The following is a 16329-nucleotide window of genomic DNA, read 5'->3' on the forward strand; positions in this document are numbered from 1 at the left end:
AATTCTGCTTAGAATAGATAGTTTTCGATTGACCAAGAGTTACTTCCCGTTGGCCGCCATACTGGAGGTCCAAATGCTCATATTCCTTCACTGTTCAACCAATTTAAAATTTTTATATTTGCTATTTTCAATTAGAAATCATTATTTTTGTGAAGTATATAAATTTTTGGAAGCCTCCTTTATTTAAAAAAAAATTATTTGATAAAAATTTTCCACCAAATATTTCTGATATATTTTCTTAAACTTGGTTAGACAAAGAGGGAAAATCACTGAGTCGACCTCCAATATGGCGGCCAACGGGAGGTAACTTTCGCTAAATTCAGGCCTATCGAAAACTATAATACGTTCTCAGAGAAGTGACAAAGTACTTCGTAGCTCCAGATTAAATGAGTGTGCATGTCTACAAGCGGATTCTTTGTGAGAAAATGTTCAATTTCACAAATCATTCTATTTTCAGTTTGTAAACCATGACAAACATGTGTCCGACGTCGACTCCAAGGGTCACACTAAAAACGGGATATACTAGACCTGATATTTACCTGACGTTTTAATTTTTAATTAAATGGTAATATTGAGTATTTTAAATTACTTATGTACAGACTTTATGACTTCGAGTCATATGCTATACAAAAATTCAATTGTTTGGAACATTTACAGACAAATTTGAATCAGGTCAAGTAAGTGTTTAGTACATCGCGTCTTTAGTACCTTCCTATTTCCCACAATGCCGCGCGTTGTTTACAAACAAGCGCGAGAAAATCCTCTAAACTAGGTACTATTTATTGTTGTGTACATCATCACATTTTAAAATTATTTGAATAAAAAGAAAACAAAGAAACACCGAATCAAAACTATATCTTTTAGATGCATCAACTAAAAATGTGCACATGTATGCAGTAAAGGCTTGGCTGGCTATAGTAGACAACTTGTTCCTGAAAGGTTTCTCACATACATGTACTTGTTTTATATAAAAACAATTAAATATAGCTGGAAGTTTATTTCTTTTTATATCAAATGACAAGATTTTATAAGTTCGAAATTATTTCAGTCAAACTTTTTCATAATATACCAATATTTTTAGCTATCAGAAAAAACGTGTATGAGCTATTAACCCCTAATTATAGGGGCCAGCCCCTTTTCATTAATCTAATATGAAAGCTCTCGTAATTACACACAACTTTTGTTATATATTTCTTACCAAATTATTCTCGGTTCAAAAGTTATTACACAAAAAGTAGCAAAAATTCAAGAAAAAAAATTACTAAAATTTGCCGTTTTATAGCTTCCAAACTTTAGAAAATCAGCTCATAATTTTATCGTTCTGCACATCTACAATGTATTGGCTACAAGTTCTCCAACTTTCGTGTAAATATCCTACATCATTGAGAGATTTTTAGTGGAAACGAGACATCAAAATTATCAATTAAAGGGCAATAACTCACAATTAAAGGCATGCATCAAAAAATTGAAAACAGGTGTAAATAGGTTTAATTACAAGGTATCTAACCTGAAAGTTTCATAAAAATCAGTCCAAAGGTCTTTGAGAAATCGCCTGTCAAAAATCGAGCGGGAAAAAAAAATAAAATAATAATAAGAAACAGTAGAATAACAGTAGGGTCTTCCGAAGGAAGTCCGAAGACCCTAATAATCTTTACCAACAGAATCAGTAGGTCTTCCGTTGGAAACGGAAGACCTTAATTACAGTATTAAAAAAATATTGATTTGTTTAAAAATTTCCAAGGTTTGAAAAGATGCTTAATATTCTTTTATTCATGAATTATAGTTTTTTTTTAATTAACCTTTTGATCATATTGATGATTTCATTTTATACAATATAGATAAAAGCATTGAATAGCTGTGATTGTTCTTAGAATGAAAATGCTGCAATTGTAGAGATTTGAACTTGAAGTAGAGGAAGAAGTAACTGTCGACTTTCATGACAAAATATTCCCAAAAATGAGTCCAGATTTTGGAGAGAAAATGTGCATGCAATGGCCACCAGTGAAGCATTCCTTTACCACTGGGGAGTCAAAGTAATATTGGTAAGGGATTTAGCTTTATTTAAGGGATTTCAAGGTCTCAAAGCAAAAGGGTTTTTTTCAATTTACAACCTACAAAATTGTTTGTATAGAAATACAGTTTCCCAGCAGCTAGGAACATCATGGATTTAGTTCCATTATACGTCAACAACGCACATGGAGAGGAAAATTATCACCTCCGAATTATACATCAAGTCGCGTGTCTGGTGAAAAGGATGCATGAAAAACGTTGGCTATTGGTCGATATAACTGGAAAGAGCATTTATATCCAAGAGGAAAACGGTTTAAAGGTAGTTCTGACTCATACAATTTGTTACTTATTACACATATGTATACACTAGAGAGACAGAAAAGTTTTAGAAATTGAACTTTTACTTAACAGAGTTATGATAATATAAATTTGAAATTTGCAAAGAAACTTTTGCTAATTTTTAGAAGAAGAGTGTATTTTGATGAAATATGGAGATAACAAACAGTAAACAAGCTAAAAAAGTCCATTGAAATAATACAAATATAGCAGAGTAAACACAGACCTCTTTAACAGCAGAGGTGGGATTAGGTGCCACGGAAGAAAGCTTCCCTTGTAACTACTGTGTGATTTTTTGTTCATTTACTAGTATGATAAACGCCAGTCAGCATACAATTTACAATAGATTCGATAAATTGTATTTGCTGACAAGGTCGTTGTATTGATAATAAAATTTGCAAGGTTATGTTTTCAACTATTCAATTGTATCATGTTTTTATACGGAAAAGTTTGGAAGTAGTCATTCCCAATATTCTGATTGTATACACAAGTACTCAGAAGTTGACATAAAAAAGATGCGCGAGTTTCTGATTAACAATATCTATGTCGTTTTTAGAGACCTGGTCTTTCAACAATCGATTGTGGACTTCCCATGTGTACCAACTGCACCCCGTTATTAGCAGACCTATTTTTCTATTATATAAAGCAGAGTTTGCCAAAATCTAATGCATGAAAAGAAAAAACTCTTCCCTTGGCCTTCAACTCGATATTTAGATATATACGACGTATTGTCAATAAGCATTAGTTATCTTCATTCTTATGTCGATACGATATATCCCGGTGAACTTGAAATAAAAGATACCACAGAGTCTGTATGCAGCAATATACCTTAATTACCGGAGTTTATAACTCAGTTGATTCGATACGCACGAGCATGCTCCACGTATGTACGATTTCTAAACAAAGTAAATCGTTGACAAACAATTGATGAAACAAAAATAGCAGTCTCAGTTAAAGTCATCATTACGTAAGTTCTATGGTCGATACAATGACCTTGTCAGCAAATACAATTCATCATAGAGTCAAATGCTGACTCACGTTTTTCATAGCTAATTGTTAGTCCATTATTTACACACTGAAATGACTGTACGGATTTTTCTTTAATTCCCAAACATGATAAGGAGCAAAAGGCGGGAATGACCGGTCGGCAGGGGATGTTCACACCTCTAAGGCATCCCACCTCCTATGTTTAAGAAGTCCGTGTTTGCTCTGTTCCTATTTCGTATTGTTATATGGACTTTTGAGCTTGTTCGTTTTCTCCATATGTTTCATTCACCGGTTTTGTTGAAAAACTGAGGATACCAAAGCGTAGAAAGTAGCTTGTTTATTGGTTTACTTCGTTTAAGAAGATTTGTTGAGAAAGTTTTAAAATATATTTTAGGCATGTCAAATACGAATAGGACGGATGTTGAGACTACCATCTGGAGAAGATAGCATAAAGTGTGCCAGAAAGCTAGAGGATATTATGTACTGGTCTGTATAGAGTTCAACTACTGCTATATTTCAGATCAATTACAAAAACATTCCCATTTAAAATACTGTAATTTATTTTTTGAATAAAATCGATAATGAAACAAACGTTTTATTTTTCAATGTGAAATAACCAAAAAGTAGTCATATTCACGCCCAAATTCTCCTTCTATTCGAGAAATTATTGAAAGAAATATTTCCCATAAATTACTGAGAGTAAACAATGAACCTTCTACAGCTAACTATGTTCTAGACAGTTGTCATAAACCTATGTGTAATCATGATATTAGTAAGATATGACGTCTCGCAGCCAGGTTAACGTATAAACAAACCCCATGTGGAGCATTGCGAAAAGACAGCTAAAAAGCATAAGAATATGCAATTTATAAGTATGCTAGTGTGGAAAAGCAGGATGTTCAATGACATGTTTATTATGTTCTACCACAAGTTATGGCTGTACATTTTTCAAATACCTCTTCATTTAACAAATATTAGGCTTCCAAAGGAGGTAATTGGACACGGTGAAATTTCCACAGGAAGTGACGTTTATACAATGGCCATGCTGTTTTACGAGTTTTACATGGCAGTCTCTGGAAATGATCAACTACAATGTGTTCCTTTTTCCTACAAACACAGATCTCAAGTACGTCTTCACTGATATGCATTTTTCAATAATCTCATTAAAATATATAAAAAAAGTATGGATAAATCGATTAAATTGAGTATACAATTCTTTTTATAAAGGGTGTTTTTACAAGTTTTTACAGTACTGAATATTAGTCACTTTCAACTCTCACACAAATGATATGTGTAGTAAACTTTCATTAATTAATATTTTTGCATGACCGTGAGGGGACAAACTACATCTATTTCTCAATTTGAGAATAGCCTTTAATTAATGACTGTGTGTGCGAGATTTATAAAAAAAAAATTATTTCTTTTGTAACGGTAGATATTAAGTCATTTAAATGACGGTCATTCTCCCTATCGACCACCTGCCTGTCCTGAATGGTTGTACAAGGAAGTGATGAAGCCATGCTGGGACCAGGACAGAACTAGTCGACCGTCAGCTGCAGATATTGAGAGCATCATAGCTAGAAAGTAAGATCATGAGAAGTATTAATTTCATAATAGGAAGCAAAGCATCACATCTTCACTGCGAACTTTCTTTTTTTATAAATGATATTTAAACCTTATAAATCTCGACTAATTCAGTGGTTTAAACTTTAAAGTATCTAAGTCCTGGCCTCAGGATCATGAAACAAATTTAGACTTAAGTCAAATTTTCAATGGCCTATAAAATATTTATTAATTATGGAATTTATTTCTAAATTTGCACACAACAACCACTCTATAAAATAATATTGAAAATATTTTTATTTTGGTCTGCTTGATTTCTACATTTTATTTATCAAATATAGATTTTGACTTAAGCTTAAGGTGTTTCATGATCCCGGGTACAGGTCTCTTGCACAACCTTAGACTGAAATACAATTTTATTGTTCAACGGTTGCTTTGCTCTCCTTATGAAACTTACCTTTTAAATTAATAATTTCTATGCACACGACAGTAACGCAACTGAAATCTATGAGCAGGTATATGGTTTTTGCTTGGTTATAACTTTTTATATCTTTTTCTTCTCGATAATGCTACTGCTTGTAATTTTGGCATACTTAAAGAACTCTCATAATATCATAGATAATATCATTGAGAATCACTTATAAAATTTCTTGAAACATTCTTATCTCATAGCATCAACAATGAAACAGGCTTTCGATCCAAACACACTAAAACTCTGCTTTCTGGATGTAATGCTTCTCATTTAAGATCACAACTGGCAGATCAGTCCCTTTTTTTTCCTCATTCTATATTGAATTTCAATTCAAGTAAAATTAGAGAAGGAAATTCTTGAAAATATTTCAGGATTTCAGAAATCTATGAAAGAAAGAAAGACACAGAGGACGATACGTATGACAGTTTTGAAAGCATGTCCCAGAAATTAGCTTATCAAGACGCGATCTCGGAAAATCTAATGGAGAAGGACAGAGGAGCTATTGAGAGTGAAAGTGACGAAGATTACGTTTGTGTACAGAGGCATCAACCTACAGATTTATGTAGTGGTGCACCTTCATCAGAGAACAACGGAAACAACTCTTATAATGATGAAAAAATTAAAGAAGAATTAATTGTAGATACAAATGCATCAAATGAAACACAGCTAAAGAGAATATATCGGAAACTCCAAGAAATGGATCATTTTGAGCGTGCACATACACGCGATGGTCAATCTTCTGGGAAATTAGAAGACATTCCAAATTATGAACTGTTTTCTCAATCAGGAGAGTCTTATGCTGGAACCGAAGAAAAATGCCCTTATAGTGCAACTCCAAATTACGAAAATGGAACCATCCTTTCATCGAAAATGAAGATGATGAGACCACAACCATTCCGAAGTAATATGACACCTAATAATGATTTACCAGTTCCCCACGTATACAAAGAAAACCCACTATTCCAAACTGATTCCTCTATCCATCCATGTGCAAATGACTTTGGTGAAGTAGACTGTGGGTCAGAAATTTCAACTGCAGCAAGCACCTGTACTCAAGAGGAGTTATCAGATGATTCGGACTATGAAAACGATGTTGAAAACAACATGTATGCGAATCAATGATACAAAGCTGATGAGCATTTATTTCCAAATCTCTTATTGTCCATAAACATTTGAGAGCTTCTACGTGAGAAGTGCTTACTCATACATTGTTTTGCTCCCATTTATAGACCAGTTTTGGAACTTTTTTGCTTAATATTATTTTGTTAAATTTTTCTTGACCCTCAAACTAGATCTGTGGTTTTATATTTTGCAATTTCTGAATAATTTTTCCGTAATTGATGTTAATCTTTACCCCCCCCCCCCCCGCCGACAAGATCTTAGGTTTCAATTTTTGCAATGTCGGATTACAGTCGGAATAATTCTTCCGTAATTTTTGTCAAGAAGGACAGCTAATCTTGTTTGTTACGTATACTCAAAAATAGCTTTATAATGGTATACTCAAAGTAAATCATACCGTGCCAGTACAAAAAAAGTTAATTATACAGTGCCATCATAATTACAAATACTTTTACCCATTATATTTTCTAGTGAATAATTGTCTTCCAGTTCTTTAGATAAAAAAAAATATCCCTTCGCATATTATAAACTGTAGAGGGAACATAAATTATGATAAAAATATGAAAGCAATATTAGCTGCATTTCTGAGATTTTTATGTTGTTGTTAAGATGTTTTATCATGATAGATTTGTATGTAATTTAAACCTATAAAGTACTAGTATTGAATTGTTTCAGAAGAAAGATCTGTACAATTATAGAGCATTATTTTTGAAATCGATATAGTACGGGACAACAATAATGTAATTTTGCTTTAATCATAGCTTATAAAAAGTTTTTCCATCGCAAATACATGTATGAACAATGGTTCTACAATTAGAAATGTTCTTTTTCTCTGTTCTTAAAACTTAATTACAAATTTGCAAAAAAAAAAAAAATAAATAAATAAATAAATAAAAAAAAAATTAACATCAGAGTTGCATCTTATATTGCTTTTAATTATATAAATAAATATCCCGATCTCTCTCCCGATAAGATTTTTCTTCTATTTGATTACAGCTGAAATATTGGTTAGATACGCGTACTACATTACAAATATTTACATTATGAATAATATATTGATTATTATTCTCTCACAAATTGTTTATTAAACATCTTAATAGTTACAAGTACTTTGTTTTTATTATTGTCTTAATTTAATTTGATATAATTCTAATGTTTTGAAATTTTTTTTGTATTTTTGTGTTTCATATTTTAACGTTTTCACGTTGACATTATGTACACTATAGAAAGATGCAATTTTTAGAATTAGGTTGATTTTGATGTGATCATTTACACTTAAGTGTAACCTATGATATGATCAAAAATTAATGTTGATTTCATTATAATATTCATGTGTATAGATATTAATGCCTAAAAATAGTTATAAAAGATGTTTTATTTAAAAAAAATTCTGTGATAATGAATATGTGTAATACATATATTGTTATCAATATTGTTTATTGTTTGCGTTTAGAGATAAGTACTAAAACAAACTTGAAAGCTTGTATAAAAAATTACCTATTGTTTTTTAAGGTGGTTCAAAACATGAAATATATGGAGATAACGAACAGTATTCAAGATCAAAAGTCCATAAAACAATACAAAGTAGGAGCAGAGCAAACACGGACCTTAAAAACATCTTTTCCATTATTTCTGTGTTTTACACATTTTGAGTTTTAAAATTACCGTAATTGAGAAAATCACATGTACTTCCATACGGTTCATTGATTTATGAATGTAGCATTGATCATTGAAGAAATTTTCTTTCCCCCAGAATGTTAGTATGAAGTTATATCTATGTAATATATCTAAATCAGTAAAAAGACGAAAAATATACGAACAATACAATAAAGAAAAGTCCATTTCTCAGGACATAGAAAAGATTAAAAACATCACAAAATGAAGTCCGACTAAGCAGATGTTCCCCCGTGTTGGTCCGATATTTTAAATTGTAAAACTGTGAACAAATTGGTTATTTTAGTGCTTAAATGGTAATGCCTACATTTTGATTGTTTTCTCTAATAAATTTATTAAGAATTAAGAGACAGCCTTTTTTGTGATTTATATTTACAATTTTATTTCACATATAAATATTTATAAGAGGAATCATTGTTTAGTGTGTTGGGTATGCCAGGGACATGAATGAAAGTTATTTCTGAACAATTATTTTAAAAATATATCGATGAAGCCCGTATTTTTTTCCCCTGAAAGATGTATTCTTTGACGTGCAAATCAGTTTCAAGATTACTTTGTGCTAGTAATTCCAATCTTAATCTAATTCTAGATTAATAATGCTGCAAATTTTTTTCAACTATTTCAGATAAAAACTAAGATTGATTGAGATGAATTGGTTTTAGTACACTTTTTCACACATACATAATTTCCAATCTTCGCTGTTGCGGGAAGTCTCTCTCCTCTTTCTTTCTTTCCGTGACTTAGTCTTGAGACGTAGTCTTTACATGACGTCTGGGATCAATGACATTTTTTATATCGTCTCCAAACCACAAGACATGGGTAGCGACCTTAAAAAATATCAGTACATGTATTAATATTTCAATATTACGTTTCTTAAAGACCCAATTTTTTTTACCGTACGGTTACCTGAGGAGGGGGAGTGGTCCAAGTAACAGTGTTGTTATTTACCTGGAGACCCCCAATACCCAAGACGTCAAAAATCTATATACACGTAGCATTACACAGGAAGTCTGTGTCTGGTGATCAGGGTCAACATTCCGTGTTTCGTGTCTAAATTTGAGTGAAACTACTTGAAATAATTGAAATATTTCAATATAAAATTTATTTATGAATATTTTCAGCGATATCTAATGAAGAAAAAAATTATAAAGAAATATCATTTTTATATTTAAAAAAAGACAAATTAAAGAAAAGAACAGAGTAAAACTACAAAGTAAACATATCTCTTATTAATTAAACTTGTGTAAATATCAAAATTAAAAAAAAAAAAAAATTCCATTCATAGGTAGGCCTATCCGTCGTGTGAACATATACAATGTACCGTACCGCGATAGGAATATTGCCTATACGTTCTGATCAACAATAGTATCGAAAATATTCACCATTTCCGAGTGTTCGTGTGTTTAAAAATTTTTTATTGTTTGCAATATTTCTTTTACACTTTTAAGAATTGATCTTTTGCTGTATATATTCATTCACTTTTTAATTTCGAATATCGGGTATTGACAGATGTTAGGAAATTCGAACTAAAAGTTACAATCTCGAAACTCCTAGCTGTTTCTGACATTTAAGAACTTTAAAACGAAACATGGTATAGATTGTATTCATATATACGTAAATAAAACATGGGATAAATGAATTTGTTATCCGTGCCATTTGTGCTAAATATCTTTTCTTATTTATCATATTCCAATTTTAATCGGCAAATAGCGTTTCTGTGTACGGACGGGTCTAAATCTTGGACGTCATATCGCCTAAAATACAATATTATGAATATAGCCGTTGAGATTAAAAGCAAATATTTTATGAAGTCATGTTTTAATTATCTGCACTCAATTGTTTTTAAAATAAAATTTTACCCTTTTTTTAACCCCCCGTATACGTGTATACAAGGCGGCTACATGAAAGTGTTTGACGCGTGACCAGGCAATCGTCTTCAAAGGACACAAACTCGGACTATCAGGTAGCATTGGTAGCTGGCCTGTCAATCAAGTCAGAAGCTATTGTTTTTTTAATGATTGACAGGCGGTAAATTATTGATCGTGAATCAGGTAGATTTTGGGGGCGTTAACATAAAATTGGGTGTTTAAACAGGTAAACGAATACATTAATTGTAGATAAACGCTTGACAAATAAATACATGTATCTTAATTGTTATTTCATTATTTTTCTCCTAATTATATTACATGTACACTTCATCTGCTTGTTTTCCTCGTATTTCATGATACTGTATAAAATACAATATAGATAAACCGTACCTATGGTATAGTTTGAGATTAAGGTTGTTCTTAAACCTCCACAAAATTATTCTGTTGAAAACATTCTGTTAGATCTGTGAGCTTCTGATTGACAATTTCTATTTAGTTTTTGGAAACCAGATTTTTCAACTATCTGCTGAAATTTCTTGTCCATTATTAACATACCTTTTGGTTCTTCATGTGAAGAAGAATTTATTCAAAACTTCTGTATGCTTCCATTTTCATTTTTACGTGTATTTGGTTACAATAAAACTTTTGAACTCAATAAAAATATATATTCACCAGGGAGTAACCACGGACAACCACGGACAAACACACATTTTTCAGAAAGATATTTAAGATACATATGTATATGGATGAAACATGGAGATAACGAACAATATTCAAGATAAAAGAATACAAAACTGGAGTAGAGCAAACACGGACCTCCAAAACATCGGAGATCGGACCAGGTGTCATGGAGGAGTGAGCATCCCCTGTCAACCAGTTTCACCCGCCGTGTGCTCCTTGTCATGACCAGGCTAAATCCGTTGTCAGTTCAGTGTATAAATAATGGACTGACAATTGGTATGAAAAACGTCAGTCAGCATTTGACTCAATGATGAATTATATTTGCTGACAAGGTCATTGTTTTAACCACAGAACTTACGAAATGCTGACTTATAACGAGACTGCTGAAATTCTTGTTTCATGAATTTGTTTGTCAATAATTTTCCCCGTTTTAGAAATTGTTTATACGTAGAGCATACTCTTGTGTATCGAATCAACTGTGATGTATAAACTCCATATATGCAGGTGATGAAAGTATAAGTGCATTTGAATTTGTGAATTTGACGATAGAAAAGTTAAAGTCATCACGTTTATCATATAACTTGCTTGTTTAATACCATTAACGTCTTTTTCAAGTAAAATATCCAAATATGAAACAGATGTGTTAGACTCTGTGGTATCTTTTATCTCAAGCTCCCTCCCCAGGACATATCGTATCGACATAGGAATGAAGATTGTCTTTGTTAATTGACAATATGTCGTCGATATATCTAAATGTTGAGCTGAAGGCCACAGCAAATGTTCTCTTCCATTCAAGCACAAGATTTTGCACAAATTCTGTTCATATGTTATAATACTAAAAAAAGGCAAATGAACTAAAGTTTATAGTAATATTTATGTAAATTTATACTCGTTATACATATATCAGCATGTTTGATGTTTATGAGGAAATGTCTGACCTTCTATGGACAGTAGAGTCATCTTCATCTAGAGGTCACCAGTTTTCAGGGATATTAACATAAACTCTTTTGCAGTAAGGGAATACCCATCTCGTAGACACGAAAAAGTCGTCCTTTGTAGTCTTTAAATGGCCTGCTCTAACGACGACAGAGCATCAGCAAAACTGGTGATAAAGGCTTCTTGGCCTTTTTTTTTCGATTTGCAGATTTTTATGTTACATAATAAACTATTTTTATATTGTTAACCAAGAAAGGTTATTATAATTTGTTTGTTTTAAATTATTATAATCATTTAATAATACTCAGTTATTCATGGAGAGAGGATTACAAGAAAATTGACAGCCCTGGAATCATTTTAGGAGGATAAAAGTGATGTTTATACTGATATTTGGAGGTTTGAGTTATGCATGGAGACAACAGACGATATCACGGCTAAGGTCGTCTCCTGTGGACTGAGACCTTATAAATGTGTTCCCCTTCCTTATAAAAAACAATATGACACCACACAAGCAATGTAAACGTCAACGATACGTTTCTAAATTGTGAATAAGCTTTTAAGATTGATATCTAAGGAAAGTTTTGGTACAAGGCCAAGGTCAAAAGGTCAAATTTGGTGGCACCCAATATGATGTTAAGTGGCTTTAACTGTTTGGTGGTTCCAAAGGAAAGGTCTTGTCACAAGTAATACATAAGTGAAATATAAAAGTCATTGCTCCACTAAGTCAAAAGTTACTGGCAATGTTTAAGTTTATGCGGATAAACAGACAGACAGACAGTCGGACGGACGGACACGAAAAAACTAATACCCCCGAATCTTCGATTACGGGGGCATAAAAATAAAATGATTTCAATTTTGGAAACTATGCACCGATAATTTGATAATGACCTTTAAACCGAACAGTTTAAAAGCATTTTATTGTCGTAAAGAACTTGTATATATTTTTAAATTGACATGAAAACCGTGTTGAATCGTTCGTGTTACCCGACCTAGATCGAAAGAGGAAGTGTAGATATAACTTTTGTGTAGGCTTTGCTCTGAAATTCCACCCAGTCATTAAATCGGCTGTCGACTATATCTCTGTAATGTATGTTTCAGATCTATATATAGAATCACTGAAGGTGAAATTATTTAAAGACGTTGTATTTGTTTTAAAGGATAATTCAAGTATCAAATACAGGTAGGTAAACTTAAGGATAATAATAAAACACAAGTAAGTTTGTTTGTATTTATGAAACACCACTCTCAATTTGCATAAATAACCTTTAAAAGTTACTAAATAAACAATCATTTTAAGAATCGCAGTATTAAGTTGCTTTGTATTACAAAGTATTAAGAATGAAATTTTGTTCCTTTTCTGTACAACTTGATTTTTGCTTCGTGTTTAAAGTTATGGCCACTGTAACCCTAAAATAATAATTAAATACCTTTTATGTTTTGATTATATAATTTGAACACGTAATTACAATAGTTAATATCTTGAAATATTCAGTAATGCAACTATTTTTAATGAGGTTAACAAGAAGAAATAGGCTTAAAACCTCGAAGATATCAAAACGAATGTTGGCTGTTATAGAAGACGAGCCTATGGATGAAAAGAAGTAGAAATAAAGTGTAAGAAATGAGTCTAACTGCTACTTTGAATTACACAGAACAAACAACCATGATAATCACCAAACAATTTTCATGAACATTAACGCATCACATAAAAAAGACTATAATTTTAAATCAATAGATTTCGATTATAATTTTGGATGATAAGCATTTGACTGTTTCAAGGGATAATCTCGGTAGAAACTTTTTGTTTGTTTCGATTCCATCTTAATATGAATCGGATTTTTTTTTCGAATTCATATAACATTTCATTTTATCTACGCAACTTTGAAGTGCGTTATTTTAAAGGTTTTCAAAAACCTGTTTAATTCCACAGAAAAGAGGTTGCGTCTCCCGGGATCCAGCTAAAAAAATGGACAATTCTGGCAACACAACCAAAGAGTCTAGCTTAAACTCAACAATGTATACCTCTATCGCTCCTTACATCACGTACTATTTCGTCAGTGCGGAGAGTTATCAGAAGACGGTAGTTAATGAGCCCAGAATATTACATAGTCTGGTTTCCTCTAAAGGTATGCTATGGCATCATCCAAGTGATAACATTTTATCAATGAAAATATAATTTTGTGTTTAATTTTCGTCGTTTTAAATGTAAGATAATGTCTGGTTTCCTCTAATGGTATGCCATGGCTTCATCCATTTGATAACATTTCATCAATGAATATATAATTTAGGATTTAGTTTTCGTCGTTTTAAATGTAAAATATTAAGTTTAATTGCAACACTGGAATAACATAGAATATTCTCAAGTTATTAATTAATATAATTATTAGAAAAGAAATTAAGAGGGCATTCTATGTCACTGATAATTCAAAAATTAAAATTATCTTTCGTTTAGATAAAACGGAACAAGTTTCAGACTTTGAAAAGAAATGCGGAATGCTAGCCGATGTAGAACTACAAGACTTAATACAAAGAACTCGCACTCATATCGTTCCGCGTTTGACAAAAACAAAAAATATTTCAGAACTCTCAAAACTATTGGTATGTAAAGACAGGCAATTTCAGAAATTCATACTTGGCAAACTGAAATGGATTATCTGCAGGCTAGACATTTCTGTTTTATCCTCTGGCGATTTAACAAGCTGTCTGACGAATTTAACGAAGAGTTTCCTTAGAGACACCGTTGAAGAGGATTTAGCAATGTGGTACGAATCATGTTTACCGATAATAGACATCATTGCAATTTCTATGCTACAGTATTGTTTTCGAAACAATGAAAAGAAAGACATTGAGAGCATTGTTTGTGGGATATGCAAGAGAATTGATGAGTTGTATACGAGACTGAGTTCAAAGAGGAAGTTAAAGAAGACTCAGCCATGTCATTTCTCTGGATTAAAATGTGTAGCCTTATTTGCCGAGGCTCTTTCCTCTAGCTTTCACTTAAGTAGACATTCTCGTGTCATTTTCGAAAGATGGGAGGACGCTTTTTACTCAAAAGAACATGCTGAACACCTACTACATATAGAAAATCAGTCCTTTAATGAACAATTCATGGTATTGTTCGCTTTTCTCGTAAAGGTAAGACATACAGCTATCTGAAGGAATTTGGAGAGAAGATACATGTACTTAAAATAAGTAGATACTGATGAATTATGCACAGTATCACCGTTAGAATTATTTGATCGGAAGTACATAACCATTACAAAAACTTAAAATAATTGAAGTTCATTTTGCTCCGTCCTCAATATAGACTAAATCAATAATCTTATTGCATATAAGTGTACAAGTTCTATTCTTGCAGGTGTTAAAAACTTTTTCCTGCAATAATTTTTCGCCAAGAGTTGCATTGTTTGATAAAGACATCAATAAATCTTAAAATTTTGTTTTACAATTTTTACAAGGTGTAATATTAGTTTGAGAAAGAAGCATTAAGTATGTTAATACCGAATGCTGATAGACACCAATATCTGTTTGCTTTAAACATTTCAGCTGAGGAGCAATGCTTCGGTTCATGATCAGTTCTCAAGGTTTGTAAAACAGTTGTTTCTCCAGAGGAAACCCGATAAGAAGTGGTCAGAGGTACAGCACCATGTCTTGGCCGAGATTACCTTACGTGGAATTGGTGCTTTTCTTTGTCATTGTAAGTAGCATCGAAAAGATAAGCTCGATTCGTAAAGGGAAGAAAGTTTTCTGTATCCGTTATAATCTTCCTTCTCCTGTACCTACATAAGCCTCGACCTTGTTCATGAAAACAATCCAAATCAGACCAAGAGCAAATTGGGACTACTTAAGTCATTAAAGGTTGGATCAGGTCCTCTAGAGAAGGAAACATCCCCTGCTGAACGGTCACACCTGCCATTTGCTCCTTGTCATTATTAGAAACATGGAAAAATCCGTAGACAAGTGAATGTTCAAATAATGGTCCAACAATAAGTATTTAAAAACGTCAGCCAGCAATTTTGACTTAGTGATAAATTGAATAAGGTGACAAGCTCATTGTTTCGGTCAAGAAACTTGCGAAATGTTGACTTTAAACAAACTGTAGATATTCTTAATTTATTTACTTGCTTGTTATAAACTTATACCCCATATTCTGGTGTAAGGATATAATGCTACATATTTATTTATAAAAACTGTCGATAGAAAAGTAGTTCATTGATAATATACAAGTATTGACTTGGTATGAGTGGGAACTCTGAAATTTTAACTACCATCGACGATTCTGAATTCATTCTGACAAAGTCCCAAGTCCACTTTTTCTCTTTATCATGTTTGGCACACCTTCTGGATTAATGATTCACAGAATTCGTAAGATTTTCATGAAATAAACCCCCAGTTTAAGGAATGTCGTTCCCTTTTGTGGCCCCTTTAAAATGATTTTAAGTTTTATTTACTGAGGAAATTTGTTATAGACTGACGATGGTCCTGTTTTATCTTTAGCTAAGGCAGAGAAAGACGACCTTTTCAAGGTTGTCGAAATCTGCTGGAGAAGGATGGCCGGACACAAGAGTTTCCTTCCTCTCCCACAGGAACTCTCCAGTCATTTCTTCTTGGGTGATAAACAACTTGTCAATGCGATCATCCAATGTCTGAACATCTCCGAGAGATCTTTGCTGGAATTTACTG

The 16329-nt window shown here is 32.3% G+C and overlaps 1 protein-coding gene across 1 annotated transcript; it reads left to right on the forward strand.

Annotated features, from left to right (window-relative positions):
* The first annotated feature begins 2132 nt into the window (after window positions 1-2132).
* LOC134243146 (uncharacterized) lies at window positions 2133-6661 on the forward strand. The gene is made up of 5 exons (XM_062725383.1): window positions 2133-2329; window positions 3728-3819; window positions 4312-4459; window positions 4769-4917; window positions 5740-6661. The coding sequence occupies exons 1-5, from the start codon at window positions 2162-2164 to the stop codon at window positions 6488-6490; spliced, it is 1308 nt and encodes a 435-aa protein (XP_062581367.1). The 5' UTR covers window positions 2133-2161; the 3' UTR covers window positions 6491-6661.
* Window positions 6662-16329: the final 9668 nt, after the last annotated feature.

This window comes from Saccostrea cucullata, unplaced genomic scaffold (genome assembly GCF_032062105.1).
Source record: "Saccostrea cucullata isolate Sc308-1 unplaced genomic scaffold, CSIRO_AGI_Scuc_v1 ctg14018, whole genome shotgun sequence".
Classification (NCBI taxonomy): domain Eukaryota; kingdom Metazoa; phylum Mollusca; class Bivalvia; order Ostreida; family Ostreidae; genus Saccostrea; species Saccostrea cuccullata.

Bases quoted from the DNA above. Each gene is read 5' to 3' on its own strand.
- LOC134243146 (XM_062725383.1), top strand. From the start codon at position 2,162: ATGGATTTAGTTCCATTATACGTCAACAACGCACATGGAGAGGAAAAT. The intron at 2,330-3,727 runs GTAGTTCTGACT...AATATATTTTAG, and splicing joins AAGAGGAAAACGGTTTAAAG to GCATGTCAAATACGAATAGG. The intron at 4,918-5,739 runs GTAAGATCATGA...AAAATATTTCAG, and splicing joins GAGAGCATCATAGCTAGAAA to GATTTCAGAAATCTATGAAA.